The sequence below is a fragment of the Crocodylus siamensis genome, chromosome 4, assembly GCF_052110815.1.
Source record: "Crocodylus siamensis isolate JL-2025a chromosome 4, ASM5211081v1, whole genome shotgun sequence".
Lineage (NCBI taxonomy): Eukaryota > Metazoa > Chordata > Crocodylia > Crocodylidae > Crocodylus > Crocodylus siamensis.
Window position 1 is genome coordinate 22101810 of NC_143398.1, and position 24702 is coordinate 22126511.

Here is a 24702-nt window from a genome sequence, read left to right on the forward strand (position 1 = left end):
CACCCCTTCTATAATGCAGGGCTGTCCAACTCATCTGGCCCCACAGGCCAGATATAAGTTGTGGGACCTCGCACAGGCTGGACAATTTGCCTCCAGTGGTGTGGAAGCAGCTCGTCAGCAAGGCAGCCAGAGATACTGTGCTGGCACAGCACAGGAGCTCAGGGAGTGAATGCTGCTGTTGTTCCCAAGCGTTACCCCTTTGCTGATTTGAGTTGCCACCGGCAACCAAACACCCAAAATTCCCCAGCGTGCAAGCAGTGGCAGCGTTTTGTGTTCTGGAGCTGTGCCAACACAGCTCTGGCAGCTGCACTGAAAACCCCTACGGGCCATCATTCGGGCCACTAGCTGCAGAGGCCTGATCTAATTAGAGAGCTGTGCAAATTGAAAAGTGCATCATTAGGACCACATAATATATTGAATCTGGTCTAGTTCACTTAAAACTGAAAAGATACAATTATTTCAAAACAATCAAAACAAAATGTTTGTGCTCATTTGATCCTGTCATCCAACTGTACCTTGGAGAAGGTAAAGAACAAGCAGCCAGAAAAAGATGACCTTTGATGTCACTTGTAGCCACCACCTGTAGAAGAATGGAAAGAAAACAACTCTAACAATTCCTTTTCGGGTCAGAGAGGTCCAAGGGCTTTCAGGCTTTGCTTTAGCAAAGGCAGATCCTAAAATTAAAAGAAAAAAATTATTTTTGCTGACACTTACCCTGGTTTTTTTGCCATTTGAATAAAATTCAAATCACAATGCTCTGTCTCACATCAACATGGATGCACATATTAGAGAACCCCGCAGATTGCAGATACAAAATATGAAGCCCTTAAAAGTTTGGTTCAAGGACAATTTCCTGGAGAAAGCTAGATATGGCAGGGCTTGGTTTTCCTCCAGCGTAACAGCTTTTAACCTGGTTTCTATAGATTCCCACCTTATTTTTCAAATTTACCTCTACTGAATAAGCTTCAAACACTAGGCAACAGATATCCAGTAATTTTTTTCAGACCTGAACAGACAGTTCTCTTTGTTAATCTTAAAAATCAAAAGCAAAACAAACAAGCAAATATACACACACACACAAATATATACATACATACATATACACATATATACATAAACACATACATATACTGGTTGCTACAGGGAAATACATGCTTATATCTTCTATACTGATATTGGGAACAAAAAATACTCCACTCACTCCCACTTAAGAACTACTCTTTTAATCTTAAAATTATAGACCAGCCCTTCAAGATTTTCCTAAGAGCACATAATTAAGTGGCTGTATTATTTTAGCGGTTAATAAATTATCTTACTTCCTTGAATTATATTCATCATAGCTTATGTATTTACTCATACAAAGGACTTTCCTTGAAAGAAAGTAGCTTTTTATTTTTAACGTTTACCAAAAAAGTTAATTTCTTACATCTGCAAAGCCTGCTGTACTTTAAAATAGTTTTCCACTGTGTTTTTCCCCCCAACAATGACATTAAATGCACTTTTTGAAGGCTACAATAATATATACATCTATACAATGGGGATGAAACTAACTTCCTTTGAACAAGTAATTACACTATCTAACCCAGTGGATTAATTCAAGACCTATCAATAAAACACTCCCAATGCAAAAACAGATTAACGTTATTAGATTTTACCTAATCTGGTCTATCCTACATCTTCTGAAATAGGATATAGTTACAAGTAATATTATGGGTGCTTAATAGGTTGATAATCTTAATATAGTTGCAGTACATTTTGAAAACATTTTTGTTCATATTTAACACAGAAAAGTAAAAGTATGATTTTACTGATTCTTGTTCTAAAAAAAAAAATGAGCTTATTGAAAATTTATTTTAAAAAATGAAAATTTATTTAAAAATCATTTAATAAGAATTATGAAGAGCTGTACAACTAGAATTAATCCAAATCATAAACACAAAAAAGCAATTTATGTGCACACCATTTCAACAAAAGGAACTGGCAAAGGACAAAAACAACCACTCCGAAGTAAATGCCAACATATGCTCCTCACAGGTCACCGAATCACTGAAAAATGATTACAAAAATGACAAAACCAGAAATATCCCCTGCCCTCTTTTCTTATAAGAGGACAGACAGCAACTAGCAAGCCTGCCTTGGGTAAGAGCTCCACAGCTGAAGAGCCTCTTGAGCCAGGTATGGCTGAATCCATGTGTACAGACTAAACAGGTCACAGCTGAACTGATTATGGGACAAATATAAATTGAAAGATGATATCTGACATATTCAGATCCTGATCCTAACTTAATCTAGGTGTTTAATCCCATCAAAATCAAAAACAAATTATGCCCCAAAATGTCTTTGAGAATTTGGGCTTAAATCTATGAAGGACTTTCACACAATATGACCATAAATTCAACCAATTCTAGCAGTAGCATAACTAAGCAGGAAGGGGAAGGGGGTGTAACTAGAGCAGCAGCCTTGGGTATTACCTTGAGAGAGACCAAAAATAGCAGCCACAGCAGAGGCAACTGGACACACTGCCATCGCCTGTACCGTGGCAGCTGGCATTGCCCCATGTGCAGCCACTGCCCAGGGTGTGAAGCTGCCCTGCTATGTCTCTGCATTATTTCCAAGGATATTCCTACTGCAAGTCTGTATTGCCAGCTATTCATTTGCTATTTGGACAAATAAATAAATGGTAGCTCGATGCCCATTACACAGCAATTAAGAACAGTAAATCTCATATTTCAGTTTGTATGACATAACATGGTATTCATAGTTTCATAGTTTCTAGGGTCGGAAGGGACCTGAGCAGATCATCTAGTCCGACCCCCTGCCATGGCAGGAAAGAGTACTGGGGTCAAATGACCCCAGCAAGATGTTCATCTAACCTCCTCTTAAACACCCCCAGGATAGGAGCCAGGACCACTTCTCTTGGATGTCGGTTCCAGATCCTAGCCGCCCTGACAGTGAAGTAGCGCCTCCTGATATCTAACCTAAACCTACCCTCTGCCAGCTTGTGACTGTTATTCCTGGTCACTCCTGGCAGTGCTCGGGGGAACAGTGACTCCCCCAATGCCTGCTGATCCCCTCTGACTAGTTTATAACAGGCCACAAGATCCCCCCCTCAGCCTTCTTTTGTGGAGGCTGAACAGGTTCAGGTCCCGTAGCCTCTCCTCATAGGGCCTGCCCTGTTGCCCTCTGATCATACGAGTGGCCCTCCTCTGGACCCTCTCCATGCTGTCGACATCCCTCTTGAAGTGTGGCGCCCAGAACTGGACACAATACTCCAGATGCGGCCTGACCAGTGCCGCATAGAGGGGGAGGATCACCTCTTTGGACCTGCTTGAGATGCATCTGTGGATGCATGACAAGGTGCGGTTGGCCTTCCTGACTGCCTCCCCGCACTGCCGGCCCACGTTCATCTTGGTGTCAATGATGACCCCCAGATCCCTTTCCACCTCCATGCTGACAAGAGGGGAGTTCCCTAACCTGTAGGTATGGTGCTGGTTGTTCCTCCGGAGGTGCATCACTTTGCACTTGTCTGTGTTGAAACCCATCCTATTCTCGTCCACCCACCCTTGTTACCTGTCTAGGTCTGATTGTAGCCTGTTGCACCCTTCCAGTGTGCCCACGTCCCCCAACATCTTAGTGTCATCAGCAAATTTGAACAGGGTGCTTTTTACCCCCTCATCCAAATCACTGATCAAGATGTTGAACAGTGTGGGCCCGAGGAGCGAGCCCTGCGGAACCCCACTGCCCATGTCCTTCCAAGTTGAGAAGGACCCATCCACTACCACCCTCTGGGTGCAGCCCTCCAGCCAGTTGGCGACCCAATTGACTGTGTGGGCATTGACACCACAGCCCCCCAGTTTCTTAATGAGAACAGGGTGAGAGACAGTGTCAAAAGTCTTCTGGAAGTCCAGGAAGACTATATCCACTGCTACCCCTGCATCTAATGATCTGATCGTAAAAGGCCACCAGGTTGGTCTGACAGGACCTGCCACTGATGAACCCATGTTGGTTGCCCCTAAGCATGCAGTCCCCTGCTGGCCCCTCCTGGATGTGTGCCAACATAATTTTCTCAAACAGCTTCCCTAGGATCGAGGTAAGACTATTGCATGTCATGTTTCATTTGAAGTATTTTTAAAAACTTCAGGGTGTCTCCTGATTACAAGTTAGTTTTATTTATATGCTACCCTTACCAAAAAAGGCTCAAAAAGTTGCAACTGAAGTTATTAAGTTTATGTATTATTTATAAAGTAAATTAATAATATAATAAATGTATTATTATAAATACACTTAGATTTATATATTTATAAAAATATGTTTATTTAGGTAGTTTATGTGCCATCCTTCCCAAAAATGCTCCAAAAAAGTTAGACTGTGGTTGTATTAAAATGTTTCATCCATCAGAGTAATTTGAACCTCCTTTATATTGAATATTGAAGCCATTAAAAATATTACATGGCTGTAGCAGCTGTCAAAAATCAATGAGGTAGTAACTGCTTTTGTCCAATGTTGCATGCAGTGAATGTTTGCCAATAACTTCCTATATTTGTGCTTGAACTCTTCCCTCCCACTCCCTTTTAAGACAGTTTATCACTAAAATCAGTCAATAAAAAAGTATTTTGCAATACAGGGTGCCAAGTAGCTTCAAATATGAAACTGAAGGCTTCCTGATTCTTTTACTGAAAAATAACTAACAGCTCAGCATCTTTATCAAAGGGTGCTGTTTCTCAAAGATACAGTCTAGACCTTTAGCTGATAATTATTAGGGGGGCGTGAAGCAGGCCATATTCAATTTGGATTTGGCCCGATTCACTGGACAGTGATTTGCTTAGTTGATTCAGATCAATGTCCTGATTCGATTCAGCTGAATCAGTGCCCCACCCCCAGACCCAGGAGGCACCAGTCACTGTGCTGCGGGGCAGGGGACTCCCTGTGTGCTCCATGAAGGACCTGGAAGTGGACTGGAAGTGATTCCAGTCCACTCCCAGATCTGCTGCCAAGAATGCTGGGGACCCTCCGCACTCCCGTGAGACACTCCAACCACCCCACCATCTCAGCATTCATGAGCCACCTGGTACCTTGACGTATGTAGAAAAAAACTTATAAAGCTGTGTCTATGTCCGAATCATTGAATCTCTCTAAATAGATTCGGAGGGTTCCGATTCGATTTGGTGAAATTAAAGGGTCTCCTGATTCGAGTCGGAGATTCGGCCGCCAAATTAAATCAGCAACCAAAGCTTTGCACAGCCCTAGCTATCACAGCATGGGGATTTATCATAAAGAGAAGACATAAATATTCTCTTCATCTATAGAACCATAATACATTTTACTATCCTCTTGAAAGTGGAGATAACAGGGGCATGAGTCTGTCACAGTCATTTCAGGTTGAGTTTCATTAACTGAAAGGACAAAGAACTTCGTAATTTTCCTGTACTTCTTTTAATGCAATTGGAATGAATTTTCTATCTTTTCACTAATTCCTGCAAGGTTTAAGTCAACAGGATATGAAAAACAGGCTGGTAAAGGGGGATGACAGGAGCTGAATTAGCTCTCCAGGCTAGTTCCTAGCCTTATACTTTTGCTCCCATTGAGTAAGCCAGAGACGGTTTTTGGTTTAAAAAAAAAATTGCCATCACATATATCCTTTCCTGTACATCTTATTTACAGATTTCAGGGTCTCAGTATGCTTATATGAAAAACAGAATAATTTCCAGGGAGAAAAGCACAAGGACACTTTCGTAATTCCTGAGGCTGGAATGCTCTGGCATCCTAGATGTTCCTTTGTAAGCTAACTTCAGGGAAACAGACCCAGTAATCATGTGATTCATTCCTACTATTTAAAGCAGGCGTCTCAAACACAGTCTGTACACTGGATCCAGCCTGCAGAGATGAATCATCTGGCCTACGAAACCAGGAATCTGGTAGTGGGGCAAGTGGTGATGACATTAACCCCAACAGCAGCCAGAGCCACTGTGTCAGTAAGGCCAGCACTGTAAATTAAAATAGAGTTTTCTATGGTCCAAATCTAGCCTGCAATAAGTCCTGTAAGACCATATCTGGCCTGATCTAAAGAATCAGAAGAATAATGAAACCTCTGAGTCAGGGAATGTAGCCATAAATATGGGGGCAGACTGAGGCAGTGACTCTCAACCAGGTTGCTATAGCACTCTGGGATGCTGCGAGATGCTTTAAAAAGATGCTGTGGGGTGCCAGATCATTAGCACTGTTAGGTGTGCAAACACCTACACATGATTCACAAGGAAAACTCAGGGATTTCAAATAAGAATCCAGTACCAAAACCATTCTGACCTGTTGTGGTCTTTTTAAGTTCTTTGCCACAGAAGAAATCTATTATTTATCCACGGTAAAAAATGAGTGAAATCTAAGAGTTGGCATTTTCTGAGGGTGAATCTAAAAAGGCCGAGAGTCACTGGACTGAGGTATACCCTAGCTTCTGGACAGTACCAAAGGTGAATATAGTGCTGATGAGATTTAGTCTTATGTCTTAGTAAATAGTTTAAATTCCACACAGATCAGTGGGGATTCAGGTTCAAGTGAAAATATCAAGTCTGCTGGTACTAAGCATAGTTCAAGACCATAGGCAAAATAGATGCACTCTGTTCCATACTCAATCACTGAATACAAAGCACTTGGATCACTTCACCACGTAACCTAAGATTTGGTAGTTTGACTGTTGAGTTCCAGCCATGAGCTAGCATGCAGTCTCAGAGTTTGAGGGAAAAGCACATATTTTGACTACTAAGAGGAGGACTTGGAAAATCTGAACTCTTAGAGCCATGACCCTCAACTAGGGTGCTATGGCATCCTGGCGTGCCCTGAGATCCTCTTTCAAGGGTGCTGTAGGGTGCCTCACAATATTAATACTGTTAGGTGCAGAAATATGATTCATAAGATAAACCCAGAGATTTGATAAAGGGAATTCATAGTATTAAAAAGCATTCTGACTTGTGGCCTGAGCTCTTTGCAACAGGATTGCTTTATTATTTTTTGTATTCAAAAGGCAAGTTAAAACTAAGACCTGGCATTTTCCAAGGGGTGCCTTGAGTCTATAAGATTGAGAACCACTGATTTAGAGTACATTTAGACATCCCCCTCACCAACTCTCCCCCTCTGAACCCAACTCCTTTGTTGGAAATTTAAGGCAAGCAACCTTGGAACCAATCAAGGCCAAAATTAAACCACACTCATTGATTTCCCAAGCTCAATGTATGTGGGTCCATGGAGCAAGAATCCAACTCTCCCCTCCTAGAACTGAATGTTTTGAGGTTTGTTGTTGTTGGGGTGGTTTGTTGTTTGTTTGGGGTTTGTTTGTTTGTTTGTTTTTGGGGGGGGGTTGTTTTTCAGGGAGATGTACATCCCTTACAGTCCATAAAACCATCAACACTTGCATAACTCCCTGCGTACATTTGCAAAGATAACAGAGTGGGAAGAAGACATGCTTATTCTGAACCACACAATGATATCCTAAACTACTCTAAACATCTATATGCCATACAAATTTACACAACAAACTAGCTAATCACTAACAGAAATGATGCTGTGAACACTGATATACTCTCTCAAACTAAACTAAAGAACTGGAAAAGCAGGCAGTCTTGCACTTTAGGCATGGACTAAACTGACAGTGTTGACAAAAATTCTCTGCTTAAGTGCAACCTCCAGTGGAATTCACATGGAGACAAGCACTGAAACACTTCTAAAATAAATTAAAGTTGCTTACTGGAAAAGAATGTAAAACCCTCCCCTTCAGGACTGTGAGCTTTAGGGATTAAGAGTAAAGTGCAACTGGTGAGCTATATGCTTATGTGAACTTACTGGTAGTGTGCATATGGATTTGGAATTCCAGAAGCAGCAGCCAAACAAGATTTGTGCTCCAGTTTGCTAAACGTAATCTTTTGTTAAGAGTGTGGTTGGATTTCTTCTTTTAACTACTATGGCTTCTAAAAACACTCTCAGATTATAGGCTGAAAGTGTTCCTAGAATTCCTTCAATTTTCCTCTGAAGCATTTAGTAATGGCACCTACTGAAAACCAGTGTTAAAACAACAATAATATTGCTCCTTAGCTAGCTAAGCATTTATTTCTCTCAAGACTAGAGGAACAAGAGAGCTACAGGATAAATTAAATGTAAGATCAGAGTAATTGGACTCGCTAATCTTTAAGCCAGGTGTTAAGAAAACAACTTCTTTTTTGGTTTTTTCTACAGGTATCATCTCTATAGTTCACAGTCCATCCACTCTTCTGTTATGAGGCTATCAGGAAGGAGGCAATTTGACAAAAAATCGCCTTCCACAGGTTGTATAAATGACGAATTCAGCATTTTCCTACCTCTTACAAGGTCAACATCTATGAGATCTGGCTTCACATGTCCGGTTTTCTTTGGTTTGTTCCTCAAACCCTGAAATACGTAAAGAATTTCAGAATATAATTACACACAAGTTACAAGTAATTACAAATTAAAAAAAAAATAATAATAATAATAAAAAAAAGGGAATGGGTTCAGTAATTGTACTTAATCAATTTTTAAAATCTTTTAAAATAAATGTTGCTGTTTATTTAAAAACATTAAAGTACCAAATTCATAATTTGAAAATTAAGGTATATAATGTTCTAAGGAACAAAAGTAATAAGAAAACAAAAACTTGGTCAAGTAAAGCCAAAATAGTGTAAATGTACTTTATATGAAGATAATACACTAAAAACTAATCAATTTCTATCCGGAAGTGCCTAAAAGTAGAGCACCTAACATTCACATACTTTGCTTACGTAAATGAAGCATACACACACCTCCCAGAATTAGAAACATACTTGCATTGAGGTTTACTACCATATATCATCCTTACATGAAACTCTGAAACCACTTTTCTCCCTGAATAGACTCAACTGCAAATGTGTATATTAGATACTGTTTCATTCTCAAGAGTAACAGCTAAAATAAAGCAAACTACCATTGGGCTGTGCAAAGTCTGGGGATTGGCAACTTATGGCCCATGGATGTACCTTGGGACCTTGCCCAGGGAGCCATGCCTTCAGAGGCATTCAGCAGCTGGAGGCCCTCCCGGCACTGTGCCACACCATAATCAGGCAGACAGGCTCCAGAGAGGGTCTTTTACCACATCACACCCAGCTGAGTCCTAATACCCACCCACCTCCCACCTAGGCTCCCCACTACTGGCCAGTGTTGCTGATCTCTGCATCAGTCAGGGTCAGCCCCCTTGTTAGTGGTGCTAAATCCCTACTGACTTTTCCAGAAGAGTGACCAAAATCATCATCCATTAAAGCTGTGTTGGAAAAAAGTAGGTCTTTTCTCCTCTCCACTGCAATAACAGTTACTTTCCCTCACTAAGGAGCTATCACATAAGATAAGTGATAGTTGAACTTGAACACTTTTATGCTCAAAGAGTAGCCATCAATGGTAAAATGTCTAACTCAGAGGATATACCAAGTAGGGTTCCCCAGGGGTCTCCAATGGGTTTGGCATTGTTTTAACATCTTTATTAACAATTTGAAGGAAGGAACTGAATGAATGCTTTGCAAATCTGTGAATGGCATCAAGCCGGTTGGAACTGCAGGCACCCTAGAGGGTAGGATTAGGAATCAGAATGATTTTGATAAACTGGACCAAAAATAATCAAATGAAATTCAGAACTGATTAGTTCAAAGTATAATTAAATAAATAATGCACTGCACTTGAGACACAACAACCACATGCATAAATACAGACTGGGGAATGACAGGTTAGGCTAAAGTACTGCAGAAAAGGACTTGGGAATTATACTGGACTGTGAGTTGAATATGAGACAGCATTATGCTCCAGTTGCAAAAAAAGCTAATAGGATACTAGGCTGTATTAACAGAAGTGTTGCTTGCAAGTCCAGGGAAAAGATTATTCTCTAAATAAGCACTGCTGAGGCTATACCTGGAAGTACTTTATTCAGTTTTGGGAATCACACTTCAAAAAAAGACGTGGACAAATTAGAAAGAGTCCAGTGTAGAGCAATAACAATTATTAGAGGTAACATGATTTATTAGGAAAGCCAGATAGGATTTATCTGCTTATTTAGTCTGAAGAGGAGAAGAGAAAAGAAATTGCAGCATGGGAAATTTAGGTTCACTATTAGGAAGAACTTTCTCACTACAAGGGTGATCAAGCACTAGAATAGACTACATACAGGGGTTGAGGAATCACCATCTTTATTTTTTAAATACAAGTTAGACAAACACTTGTCTAGAAGGGATTACATGAAAAGCAAGGTTTCCTTGGTAATATCTTTTATTCAACTAACTGTATATTTGGGAGAGGTATTACATCAAGTGCCCTTCTTCAGGTATTGGAAAGAAGCAGAAGAGCCTAAGCTAAATACCAGATACAACAATAACGTGCTATCGTCTCCATGTGTACATACCCGACTAGAACAATTTAGACAGGGATAATCCTGCTTTGAGCAGAGCATTAGACTAGACAACCCCCTGAGGTCCCTTCTAGCCCTACGTTTCTGCAATTCCTCAACTATTCTTGTGGCTACATTACACTGAACAAAACGTATTTTTGTGAATGCATACATTACATTGAACAAAACAAAGGAGGAAATAAGACTTGCCACAGACAAGGTTATCCACAATAACTACTTGATACTATCATACAGTAAGTGGAAGCTGAACTGAATAAATTTACTCCTGAATGAAACAACTGCTTAAATTACTCAGATAATTGCAGGTGTTTTAATTGGAGGGGTGCTGACCCAGCCCACAACAGCTCAGCAAAACTCCCTATGTGACCTGTCAGCTCAAATCACTGCCCACCCCTGTCCTAGCATGACTGCATGCACAGGAACTGGGCCTTGATGCCACACTTTCCACAGTGCGCTGGTATCCAGCTGCATTGTCTGGCTTTATGCCCCAGTGCACACTGATGACCCCTACACGCCGACAAACTGGAAGTTGCAAGATGCAGCCCTGCATCGTGTGGCTTTCAACTGGTCAGCATGGGAGCAGCCAATGAGCTCTTAGATTTAATGTGGAATATTTTTCAGGCGGTTTGCTTCTCATTTTTCACATGTGGCATGTTAAAAATTACTGCGAGGGCCCAACATGCTGCCATCAAGAAAAACCAAATTGGTGAGGATAGGCTTTAATATCGTCTCTTATCAGTATCAAAATGATCTTGCTAAATAAAATGCAGTTGGCTTGTAAAATGTCTACATTCCTTTTACAAATGAAATGGAAAACATGTACTTTTTAAAAAACAGTGTTCAGTTCATATCATCAAAGTTACGGAAGAAAAAATGCCATTGATAATTGATTACTGTAACGCTACAACTGGCAAATTCAGTTCTTATGAAACAAGGATGCATAAGATGTTTTCCTACATGTAACTTAAAATGATAATTTACATTTGTTATGCTCAAATTTTGAGAAATACTGGTTACAATTCAATGAAATACGATGTTGTCACTACTGATTTCTATCAAAGTTTACAGAAGAGGGAAAAATTAAAATAAAGCAACATCACAGAACAAATCTAAAAATGGATATTGCAATTTAAAGATGTTACAACACAGCAACTATTGGAAATTAGTTGCATGTAAAAATTCAAGAACCATTAAGTTCTTCAAAGAATTTGGAATATAAAGCTCCAAATAACTTCTTTTATCCAAATAACTGGATTGCAAATTGGCATCTTATACCTGAGCGGAAAATCGGAACCTTAAGTTACAGAACTACCTGCAGCTTCCTGTGAAATCCTGAACAAGAAATTAAAAAATTGTACAAGTATAAACATTAGAACAAAGTATTTTTTCATGGTCTGGCTTTCAAAAATTGACATCTTAGTTTTCAAGATGCATATCATTGCCTTGAACAGTTATCAGGAAATCCTGTGGAAGCCTCACGAGTTTGAAGGCATAAGATTTCTTGTAGTCTAACACTAGCTCTATAACGTGTACTGTATAAATGAGCATGTTAGATTTTATATAGAAAGTAACGTGTCAAAGCTACATTATACAGCAAAAGATATGCAGATTTCAAAAATATTTGTAATTAATTGTTCCATTACTTGCAATATTCTTATAGAATACTCAACAAATTAGCTAAAATGTCCTAGATATTAATAGTTAAACTGTCTGAAAGTTTTCTGTTGACTCTCCCTTAATTGATCAATGACCTTATTTTAAGATTGTGTCTATGCAGGCACACTCAGGAAAATTAAACCTAATCAACTAAAGGTGTTAACACTCCTAAATTAAACCACAGTAAGCTACTGGTGTACATTCACATTGCATATTAAGGTAATAACATGGCACAGATGTCACAGCATAACCCACAAATTAAAAACTCCATATCAACTAAAAACCTTGATTATAAATACAAACAAATGTAGCTGTAAAAACAGTCATTTCAACTATAAGGAAGCACATTTGACATGTGAACCATTGAGATGCACTGGTTTTTATGAAGTCTCCTTCCATGTCAGAATCACACATCATTCTGATTTTAAAAAACCCAAAAAACGCTGAACAGCTTCAGGTTCCCAACTGCATCTTTTTCTTTCTTTATGCTCCTGCAACATCACATGCAAACAGCAAACAGTATCCACCAATTTCTGCTTTGTATCCTCATCTTATACCAGGCTATGTAGACTTCTGGCTATATACAAAGAGATGAATCAAAGAAAGTCTATTACCCTCTCTAAAATCTCTACTCTCTGCACTGATGATTTATAGTTTAAAATACTGTAAAGATTCAGAGAAATATGAGTACCCTCTACATACTACTAGGATTAAGGCATGCTGTGTTCCAGCTCAAAACATATTCCTGGATAAACATAACTTCATTTAAGCCATAGCAATCCACCAAACAGGCAAGCACACAGTTTTGGGTTCTAGCACAGATGCCTGGTTTCTGCAGTTATACCAACGCAAAAAGGGTAGGAATGGAGACCTGGAACCTACAAAGACAAGACATAAGACTGAAACAACAGTGAAACAGAGCGCTAGAAAGGGAAAGGCAGAGAACCGTGAAAGGCAGTGTCTCCCATTTTTTTGCCTCTCAAGATTCCTCTCCGAATCATCAGTTTGAGCGCTCTCCATGTTTGAACTTGCATTTTTTTATGCTATAACATTTGAAGAGTGATGCTTTAAGGAAGTGTATAACAAAATCCAAACCTGTAGCCCTGGAAACCTCAACCTTACAGGCTTGGCTTCACTTTGTCCAGAATTGGCTAAGCAAGAAGTAGACCTTATTAAACAAAGAATTTTAGCTTTTACCTGCAAGCTTCCTTGCAGCAGATCCTAATTAACTTTGTCAGGACTATCCAGGGAGCAGCAAGTCCCTTGGAAAATGATAAAGTAGGTCATCTAACCTGCAGAAAAGATGGAAGTCCTAAACACAAAAGTATCCCTACAAGAACAGGTGATACTGTCAGCACTTTGTTACATGAGGAACAGAGGCACAGAGAGATTAAAAATATAAAGGAGTCAAAACTCTTTTTTGGCTTTTGTGAGCAACAACCTATTTCAAACAGGACTCTCTAAACCAGCTAGTTTTTATGTTGCCAGCCTGCCTCACTTTCTGCCTGACTAGAGACCAATACAAGCTTAATACCTCTCCACTAAGCTTCCAGAAATTACAAAACATACACCCAGCGACAACTGTAAAAAACAAAAACAAAACAAAACCCCCAAAATGTATTTTAAATGACTTTTCCAGCATTCTGTAATTCTTTAAAGTGACATTCCATGTTTCCAGTTACATAAATATGGCCACCATTTCTCAATCTGCAATTATTTTTTTATTACTGTAGCTGTGGGAGCTTGATGCCAAATTATATAGGACTGAATTAAGCACAGGCTCAGACCTGTTCAATTTAAAACTTTATTGTTTCACAAAGTCATAAACTAAAGGAGGTCTGTTGGTTCACGAGGTTCCCAAATCAAGCCCTTGCTCTCTAACCTGGAGGCTAGGTGCGGCTGCCTGATTCAGTAGTCTCAGAACTGGTCAACAGCTCATTTAAAAGGAGTCCCTTATCTTTTTTTAGGCAAAAGATACAAAACTGTCCCCATGGTGGAAGCGAGGCATCTAACATAACTTTACTATTAGTTATATATGATAACACTTATACATATGCATTTCTAATTTTTACTTCTATTGGTTATTTAGTTAACCTATCTATATTATAATATCAGGTGATACGCTTTGTATTATAATTATTACGCTTCTTATGTTAATTCTTAATGACCTTTATATTTCTTATGCTAATTTTCTATAACCTAAATACATTATTCATCTATATGTTTTGCTGGGTTTTGCAGGGTTAAAATGTCAAAACTGACATAATATGCGGGGGGGGGGGGTCGTCACTGCGGTTTAGCCATGCAGTTTCCTATTCTTAACAGTGTAAGCGGCATGTCTGCTATTTTTATCATTTGTTTAAAGGTCAGAAGTTCAGTATTTTCATCTAAGGGTCAGAAAGTGATTACCAGAATGTCAATTGCTGACTCCTCAACCTCCTTGAAGCATTCTGGGAGTTTTAGTGCATTTTTTTTAATGCTAGGCCTTGCTTAGCATAAGCACTCTCTCACAATAGCATCTAGGAGCCACAGTGATGAACCAGGATCCCACTGTGGTATAAACTGGGCAGACCCTAGTCTTCTAACAGCTGCATCCTCACCCCTAAGAAAAATAAATAGCCAGTGGCATGGTTCCATTCGTAAAGCTTCCAGTCCAGTTGTAAGACAAAGGACAATAGATGGATACATTTGTAAATTTACAACCCAGGATAAAGGTAATTGTCTCAATACATCAATCTAATAGTTGATAAAGATTTTATATAAATCAAGGCAAAGCTTTTTGGGACGCAGCACAGGAAAGTGTTTAAAGACCTTACAAGTACATGATAAAAGACTGGTATTGTGCATTAAACAGAGCTAGATGCCAAAACCTCTACCGAATAAGAAATGAGTATGGAAGAGATAGACCATGAAGTACTTAAAAAGTGAAAAAAAATAGCTTGGATTGGCTATGATAAAGGAAGGGAAGCCACACGGCAAAAAAAGTGGAAACCTTTGCAACAGCATTCTGGATATATGTGAACAGGACAAGACTGCTGTCATCATGGGCAGCAAAAAGGGTGTTACTGTAACAAAGACTGAAATGACAAAAGCCTAACTGCATGGATAGGTAGAATAGCTCTTCAAAATGATATACAGCAGTGCTAGTCTGCAACCTCTTTAGGTCAGAGATCACTTTTGGAATTTAAAAGGAACCAAAGATCTCTCCCCCCCCCCCCCCCCCAGGTAAGTCTGCAAGGGGGGAGGTGGCCCCTAGCTCCACTCCCTCCCTCACATCTGGGACATTGATCTGCTCCCCCCACACCCCACAACAGTGGTGAGGAGGGGCAAGCCCTGCACAGCCAGAGCAGGACAGGGCAGGGAAGGCAATGGAGCCACAAGTGGCTCATCCAGGGGGCATGGGGTGAGGTTGTTCCCAGCCAGGCTGTGCTCAGGCCAAGCGGCTGTAGCGCAGCGCTGGGAGCAGGGCCCCAGGGGACCATAACCTCCCCAACCCCAGTTCCCAGCACCACTGCTGAGTGCATAGGCCAGGCCCGACAGGAACAGCCCATGCATAGCCTTCCAGCCCCCAGCTGAAGCCCTCCCTCCCCTGCACCAGCCAGCCTCCAGCCCTTAAGTCTTTGGGGGGGGGGCGCTCAGGACGGGGCAGCAGCACCACTGTGTATCAGTAGTTACCAATCAACCAGCTGGTGACCACTGATATACAGAAAGAATCTGTTAGATTTGAACATAGTTTACAATCCCTTGCCAGCTTGAATAACAACTGAGGTAGTATCCTACAGACAACAGACTCATACACTAAACAACTTTGATTCATTCCCAGAGTAATTTTAATCCAATGCATTAAATGAGGAGAGAATCCTAGAGAAAAAAAATACTACAAAATTATGTAAAATTAAGCATAAACAAAAAGGAGCAAGCAAGAAAAGTTTCACAAATAATGATGTCCTGCATTTCCAAGCTTGACTTTGTAACTGTAGTGTGCATTTAACAGATATTTAAGAAGTCAGATCCTACACTTTTAAAGGAAAAAGCAGAAATGCCATCATGTGGAACCATAGTGACTTTAACTTTGGGAGCTGCACTTTTAAATACATACTTCAAACCGCTACGACTGATCTGGGGCCTGCGCTGTTCAATTTCTTCATCAGCGATTTGGAGGACGGGGTGAATTGCAACCTGTTTAAATTCGCTGATGATACCAAAATTTGGGGTGAGGCGAGCACGCTAGCAGGGAGGGAAAGACTCCAACAAGACCTGGATAGGTTACAGGAGTGGGCTGACATAAACAGGATGCGCTTCAATACTGGCAAGTGCAGGGTGCTGCACTTGGGCAGTAGTAACCAGCAGCACACTTACAGAATGGGAAACTCCCTTCTTGAGAGCACGGAGGCAGAAAGGGATCTTGGAGTCATTATTGACTCCAAGATGAACATGGGCCAACAACGCGAAGTCACAGTTGGCAGGGCTAACCGGACCTTGTCATGCATCCACAGGTGCATCTCAAGTAGAGCCAGGGAGATGATCCTCCCCCTCTATGCGACGCTGGTCAGGCCACAGCTGGAGTACTGCATCCAGTTCTGTGCGCCCCATTTCAGGAGGGATGTGGACAACATTGAAAGGGTCCAGAGGAGGGCCACCCACATGATCCGGGGACAACAGGGCAGACCCTACACTGAAAGACTGCAGGACCTAAACCTGTTCAGCCTTCACAAGAGAAGGCTGAGGGGGGACCTGGTGACTGTCTATAAACTCACTAGGGGGGATTAGAAGGGTTTAGGGGTGACACTGTTTCCCCTAGCACCCCTGGCATGACAAGGAACAATGGACACAAGTTATTAGAGAGTAGATTTAGATTAGACATCCGCAAGAACTACTTCACAGTTGGGGCAGCTAGGAGCTGGAACCAACTTCCTAGGGAAGTGGTGCTGGCTCCTACCCTGGGGATCTTTAAGAAGAGGCCTGATGACTACCTGGCTGGACTCATTTGAGTCCAGTCTTTTCTCCCGCCCAGGCGGGGGGTTGGACTTGAAGATCTACAAGGTCCCTTCCAACCCGACTTCTATGATTCTATGATCTGCTGTAATAACTGAGCACTCGTGGTTCTCAGGACAGGGCCCAGGGGACTGGAAAAGGGCTGATGTGGTCCCTATTTTTAAAAAGGGGTAGAAGGAGGACCTGGGTAATTATAGGCCAGTTAGCCTCACCTCAATTCTTGGCAAGACTTTAGGAAAAAAAAACAAAAACCAAAAAACCAGGAAGGATCACATTTGTGGCGGGCCAGCAGGTAATACAATGCTAAGGGGCAACCAGCATGGGTTTATAGCAGGCAGATGCTGCCCGACTAACCTGGTTTGTTTTTATGACCAGATCACAAAGTGCATAGATGCAGCAGTAGAGGTAGATGTTATTTACTTGGATTTTAAAAAGGCTTTCAACACAGTGTTGCACCCAATTCTTACAAATAAACTAAGTAGCTCTGATGTGAATTTTTTCAGTCAGGTGGGTGGAAAACTGGCTCATGAGATGCAACCAGAGTGGTGGTGGTTGGGTCAGTTTCTACCTGCAGAGATGTGGCCAGTGGTATCCCCCAAGGCTCTGTCCTTGGACCAATACTGGTCAATATCTTCATCAGTGATTTGGATGAGGGTGTAGAAAGCACTCTGTCCAAATTCACAGACAACACCAAACTATGGGGTACAGTAAACACAGTAAAAGAGTAGAGAGAAGAAGGTAGCAAGAAGTAGTCTAGGCAGCAAGAAGTCTGGGGGTAACACTGGACCCCTACGGGGCGGGGCAGTGCAGGGCAGGGCAGGGCAGGGCAGAGCAGAGCAGTTGGTGACGGATGCGCGAGAGAAGGCAGAACTCCTCAACAAGTTCTTTGTCTCCATGTTCCTGTCTGATGACAATGGGGTGCTCTCGGGTGACAGCGTAGAGAGGCCCAGGAAAGACGCGAGTCCCCCGACTGTTAGTCCAGACCTAGTTAAGGATTACCTGGAGGGCTTAGATGTGTCCAAGTCGGCGCGCCCGGATGACCTTCATCCACGGGTGCTGAGGGAATTGGCTGGTGTCATTGCGGAGCCATTGGCACAGCTGTTTGAAGACTCCTAGTGCTTGGACCAAGTCCCTGAGGACTGGAAAAGGGCCAATGTGGTCCCTATTTTCAAGAAGGGGAGGAAGGAAGAGCCTGGCAACTACAGGCCAGTCAGCCTCACTGCTATACTGGGGAAGGTCTTTGAAAAAAATGATCAAGGGCCTGCAGGGGAAGTGATGTTGAGGGGTAACAAACACGGGTTCGTACCAGGCCGATCCTACCTAACTTGGTCTCTTTGTATGACCAGGTAACAAAGAGCTTAGATGTGAAGGAGGATTTGATGTCGTCTTCTTGGACTTCCAGAAGGCCTTCAACAGTGTCCCACCCAATTCTGGTGGGCAAGCTAAGGGACTGCGGCATTGACGAATGCACGGTCACGTGGGTGGCAAACTAGCTCCAGGGGCACACCCAGAGGGTGGTGGTGGACGGGTCAATGTCGACCTGGAAGCAGAGTCCCCCAGGGCTTGGTCCTTGGGCCGGTGCTGTTCAATGTCTTCATTAGCAACCTGGACGAGGGTGTGGAGAGCACCCTGTTCAAGTTCGCTGATGACACCAAGCTGTGGGGTAAAGTGAATACACCGACAGGCAGGGACTGCATCCAGGCAGACCTGGATAGGTTAGAGAAGTGGGTGGATCTGAACAGGATGCGGTTCAACAAGGACAAGTGCAGGGTACTGCACCTGGGGAGAGGGAACCAGCTTTATGGTTATAGGTTAGGGGCTGACCCTCTCAGCAGCACAGAGGCAGAGAAGGATCTTGGAGTCAGGATCGATTCCAGGATGAATATGAGTCACCAGTGCGATGAAGCAATAGGCAGAGCCAACCACACCCTGTCCCGCATCAACAGGGGCATCACTAACAGGTCCAGAGAGGTCTTGCTCCCCCTCTATGCAGCGCTGGTCAGGCCGCAACTGGAGTAGTGTCCAGTTCTGGGCGCCGCACTTCAAGAAGGATGTGGACAACATGGAGAGGGTCCAGAGGAGGCCACTCGTATGGTTGGGGGGCCCCCGTGGCCAGCCCTATGAGAGGCTGAGGGACCTGAATCTCTTCAGTCACCGCAAGAGGACCCTGCCACCCCAGTGCTCCTTCCTGCGCATGGCAGGGGGTCGGACTAGATGACCTGTCAATGAGTCCCTTCTGACTCATTGATTCTGTGATTGATTCTATGAGAGCGAACTCAGGCAGATTTGGACAGACTGGGAAGTGGGCAGACAGAATAGGATGCAATTTAACAAAGATAAGTGCTGCACCTGGGAATAAAGAATCACTGATACACCTATAGACTGGGAAGTACTATTCTAAGCAGCACAGCAGTGGAAAGGGATCTCGCAGTCATGGTTGATGCAAAAATGAACATGAGTTACCAATGTGATGAGGTCGTAAGTAAGGCTAACCTCACTCATTCCCACAAGCAGGTCTAGAGAGGTGATACTTCCCCTCTATGCGGCATTGGTGAGGTCACAGCTGGAGTACTGCATCCAGTTTTGGGAACCACACTTCAAGAGGGATGTGGATAACCTGGAAAAGGTTCAGAGGAGGCTACTCATATGGTTGAGGGCCTGCAGGTAAGATCCTATGAAGACAGATTGAGGGACCTGAATCTCTTCAGCCTCTGCAAGAGAAGCCTGAGAGGTGATCTTGTGGCTGTCTACAAACTCATTTTTGGGGGGGAGGGGCAGCAGGAAATAAGGAATACTCTGTTTAACAGGGTGCCCCTTGGAGTTACCAGGAACAATGGCCATAAACTGAAGGAGAGCAGATTTACATTGGACATCAGGAAGACATTCTTTATGGTGAGGACTGCCAAAATATGGAATGGGCTTCCAAGGGAGGTGATGCTTTCCCCTACCTTGCAGATGTTTAAAAGGAAATTAGACAAGTACCTGGCTGGGGTTACTGGACACTAGAGCTCTTTCCTGCCCAGAGCAGAGGGTCAGACTTGATGATCTAATAAGTCCCTTCTGACCCTAGAAATCTATGAATAACTGGTATCAGTAGTAGGCTGGCTGAACATGTGGATCAGGTCAGTTACTTTCACAAGCAACAGCAGAGGAATTTGAAGAATTATGACTCCATAGTTCAAATCAAGACCTAGATGGAAATGTGTTCTACAGTGAGATTTCTTCCCCTACGAAATCCCTTAAGACCTCAACCAACCACATCCACTTCGCCCTCTGCTCCTACACAATGTTCCCATATACTACCTCACACCCCACCCCCCATCCTACTGGTTTCAACTACTCCCACTTCTCCAGCAACTGCTCCCTTCTGCCCTCCCCCATCTTGTAATTCTTACAACTCCTTCCACTCATTTCTCTCAATAATTCCCCACCCTTCTACATTTATGTCCTCTACTGAGCACATGCAATATGGTTTTGAAGGCTTAAAACTATTAAGATTTGTATGTGCCCTCTCCACATGGAAAAAAACCGTAAGAGGCATCCTTAGCATCAGGTTAACTTGCAAAATGTCAAGTTCCAGCTCCAAAGCATGGAGGCATTAGTAGTGGGATAACTCACATGAGCTGAGTATTCTCATGGATGGGTACAAACTGCTCAGGAAGAACAGGCAGGGGAGAAGAGGAGAAGGAGATGAACTGTATGTGAAAGAGTTGTATGACTGCTCAGAGTTCCAGTATGAAACTGGAAATAGACCTCTTGAATAGACCTCTCTGGATTAAGGGCTAGCAGGGACAGCAACAGGGGTGTGTCATGGTGGGCGTCTACTATAGCCCATCAGACCAGGAGAACGAAGCAGATGAAGCTTTCTTCAAACAGCTAGTAGAAGTTTCCTAATCACAGGCCCTGGTTCTCCTGGGGGACTTCAATCACCCTGACATGTGCAGGGAGGACAATACAGCAATGCGCAGGCAATCCAGGAACTTTTTGGGAGTGTTGGAAACAACTTCCTGGTGCAAGTGTTGGAGAAACCTATTAAGAGCCATGCTCTTCTTGGCCTGCTGTTCACAAACAGGGAAGAATTGGTAGGGAATGTAGTAGTGCCTGGTGAATTGGGCAGCAGTGACCACAACATGATTGAGTTTAGGATCCTGACAAAAGGAATAGGGGTGCACGAATAAAGATTTTCTTGGCCCATACACACAGCTGATTCTTAACCAGCTATAAATTGGCCAATACCAATCTGACAATCAATATCTAGTAATAATGCCAGGTATTTTAAACTACTGACGTAAAACAAACAAACAAACAAAAGGTTTATTTATATTTACCATACGCACGCAAATCGTTGTGCTCCTGTTTCTAGAAACATTTTATAGCAAAATAAAAAAAAAAAAATACATATTAACTGTAAAACTTACTTTTAAAACGGTAGTTTGTAGTATAAACTTTATATACTTACATAATGATTCATTTTACAGCAAAGTCATTATACAACTCAATATTCAATTTGTCTGAAAAAAAAAAAATCACCCCCAAAGTCAGAAAAACCAGTATAATCATAACAATTTTGGCTTCAAAACCCACAAGAAATGCAGATAGAGATGTAAAAATTACAAAAAAATGTTGAGGTACAGTCTGTAGTTGTAGAAGTCATAATGATAATTATAATAAATTACAATATTAGTAGAGTTAAAAAAAGACATATTTATACCTTCCTCATTGCTTATAATTTTAGCGCAGCAAAAGGGCGAGTGGAAAGTTTTTCTTGATAAAAAGCAAAAATTCTGCTTTTTCACACATCAGTCAGTTCCTATTCTCATTCACCACACGTGACGCTGCCCTGAACAGCTGTTTGCTCTCAACATGGATCAAAAGGGGGCAAGAGTGCTCAAAAGCCCCCATGGCTCACCAAAAGCATCTGGGAACGTCTCCTAGCTAGACAGGAGGCGTACACCCAATGGAGGGGAGGGGCCATCACCAGGGAGGACTATACCTCTGTTGCTCGGGGATGCAGGGGAGCTTTTAGGAAGGCCAAGGCGGAGGTGGAACTGGGACTAGCAACCCGGATCAAGGATAGCGGGTAAAAAGACATTTCCGGGTAACGTAAGGCCTCTCCAGGACACTCTAGGAAATCTTGTGGTCTCACCAAATAACAAAGCTAACCTATTTAACAATTTCTTTGCCATCATTTTTCTGAGCAGGGACCGGGTCATCTCCCCAACCAGGATCCCCGATGGTCCCAGGGGAGGCACAGCCAGGCCTAGGGTCAGAGAGAACCTAGTCAGGGAACTTCTGGAGGGACTGGATGTGTTCAAGTCAGTAGGTCCTGACAATCTTCACCCCAAAGTACTGAAGGAATTAGCAGAGGTCATTGCGGGACCCCTGGCACAGCTTTATGAGCACTTGTAGTGCTCCGGTGAGGTGCCAGAGGACTGGAAAAAGGGCCAATGTGGTCCCCATTTTCAAAAAAAGGAGGAAGGAGGACCCAGGGAATTACAGGCCTGTTAGTCTTACCTCGGTCCTGGAGAAGCTCTTTGAGAAAATTATCCAGGTGCACATCTGCAAGGGGTAAGCAGGGGAGTGTATGCTTAAGGGCAATCAACATGGGTTCTTTAGAGGCAGGTCCTGTAAGACCAACCTGGTGGCTTTCCATGACCAGGTCACAAGATCCTTTGATGCAGGTGTCAGGTAGACAGTCTTTCTGGACTTTAGGAAGGCTTTTGACACTGTCTCTCACCCTACTCATTAAAAATTTAGGAGACTGTGGTGTCAATGCCTACACAGTCAGATGGGTTGCCAATTGGCTGGAGGGCCACACCCAGAGAGTGGTGGTGGATGGCTCATTAGAGACCTGGAAGGATGTGGGCAGTGGGGTTCCCCAGGGCACGCTCCTTGGGCCTGCACTGTTCAACATCTTCATCAGCAACTTGGACGAGAGGGTAAAAGGCACCTTGTTCAGATTTGCAGATGACACTAAGATGTAGGGAGAAGTGGGTATGCTAGAAGGGAGGGACAGGCTGCAACTAGATCTGGACAGGTTACAGTGGTGGGCAGATGAAAACAGGAGGGGTTTCAATACTGACAAGTGCAAGGTACTGCACCTAGGGAGAAAGGACCAGCAGCATACCTATGAGCTGGGGAACTCCCTTCTCGTCAGCACAGAGGTAGAAAAGGATCTTGGAGCCATTAGATGAACATGGGCTGCCAATATGAGGATGCAGTCAGGAAGGCTAACTGCACCTTGTCATGCATCCACAGATGCATCACAAGCAGGTTCAAGGAGGTGATCCTCCCCCTCTATATAGTTTCATAGTTGGTAGGGTCGGAAGGGACCTGAGCAGATCATCAAATTCGACCCCCTGCCACGGCAGGAAAAATACTGGGACCCCAACAATGTGCTCATCTAGCCTCCTCTTAAAGACCCCCAGGGTAGGAGCCAGCACCACTTCTCTTGGAAGTTCGTTCCAGATCCTAGCCGCCCTGACAGTGCAGTAGCACCTCCTGATGTCTAGTCTGAATCCACCTTCTGCCAGCTTGTGACCAGTATTTCTAGTCACTCCTGGTAGTGCTCAGGGGACTCCCCCAGTGCCTGCTGGTCCCCTCCAACTAGTCCGTAACAGGCCACTAGATCAGCCTCCACAAGAGAAGGCGGAGGGGGGAACAGGTTTAGGTCCCTCACCCTTGCCTCATAGGGCCTGGCCTGCTGCCCCCTAATCATATGAGTGGCCCTCCTCTGGACCCTCTCCACGTTATCCACATCCCTCCTGAAGTGCAGCACCCAGAACTGGACGCAGTACTCCAGCTGCGATCTGACCAGTGCCGTATAGACGGGAAGGATCACCTCCCTGGACCTGCTCGAGATGCATCTGTGGATGAAAGACAAGGTGCAGTAGGCCTTCCTGACTGCATCCTCACACTGCCGGCCCATGTTCATTTTGGCATCAACAGTGATTCCAAGATCCTTTTCTACCTCTGCACTGACGAGACGGCAGTTTCCCAGCCTGTAGGTATACTGCTGGTCAGTTGGAGTACTGTGTCCAGTTCTGGGAGCCGCACTTCAGGAGGGATGTGGACAACATCGAGAGGGTCCAGAGGAGGGCCACTTGCATGATCAAGGGGCAGAAGGGCAGGCCCTATGAGGAGAGGCTATAAGACCTGAGCCCCTTCAGCCTCCACAAGAGAAGGCTGAGACGGGATCTGGTGGCCATCTATAAACTGGCCAAGGGAGACCAGCAGGCAATGGGAGAGTCCCCGTTTCCCCAAGCACTACTGAGAGTAATAAAGAATAACGGCCATAAGTTGACGGAGAGTAGATTCAGGCTAGATATCAGCAGGCACAACTTCACACAGTCAGGGCAGCTAGGATCCGGAACCAACTTCCAAGGGAAGTGGCACTCGCTTCTACCCTGGGGGGTCTTCAAAAGGAGGTTAGATAGACAGCTTGCCAGGGTCATTTGACCCCAGTACTCTTTCCTGCCCGTGGCAGGGGGTCGGCTTGATGATCTGCTCAGATCCCTTCGGACCCTACCAACTATGAAACTACTGCAAGGGGAAGAGAGAAACTTCCATGCAGCTTCAGCCAAAATGGCTTTTGTTGCTCTCACAGTATTTTAGTTTTTCTGCAC

At 43.2% G+C, this 24702-nt stretch overlaps 1 protein-coding gene across 7 annotated transcripts in view; it reads right to left on the reverse strand.

Moving 5' to 3' along the window:
- The window catches only part of PHTF2 (putative homeodomain transcription factor 2), a 154154-nt gene that overhangs the window by 69568 nt on the left and 59884 nt on the right, over positions 1 to 24702 (reverse strand). For 5 of the 7 annotated variants that reach the window (XM_090041918.1, XM_090041919.1, XM_090041921.1 and 2 more), the window contains 2 exons: positions 8343 to 8412; positions 516 to 674 (listed from right to left, as the gene is read on the reverse strand). In XM_090041918.1, the coding sequence (XP_089898044.1) occupies positions 516 to 674; positions 8343 to 8412 (229 nt within the window). Of the gene's footprint in view, positions 1 to 515; positions 675 to 8342; positions 8413 to 21536; positions 21589 to 24702 lie in introns of those variants that run through there. The other 2 variants (XM_090041920.1, XM_090041923.1) reach the window with 2 other exon arrangements.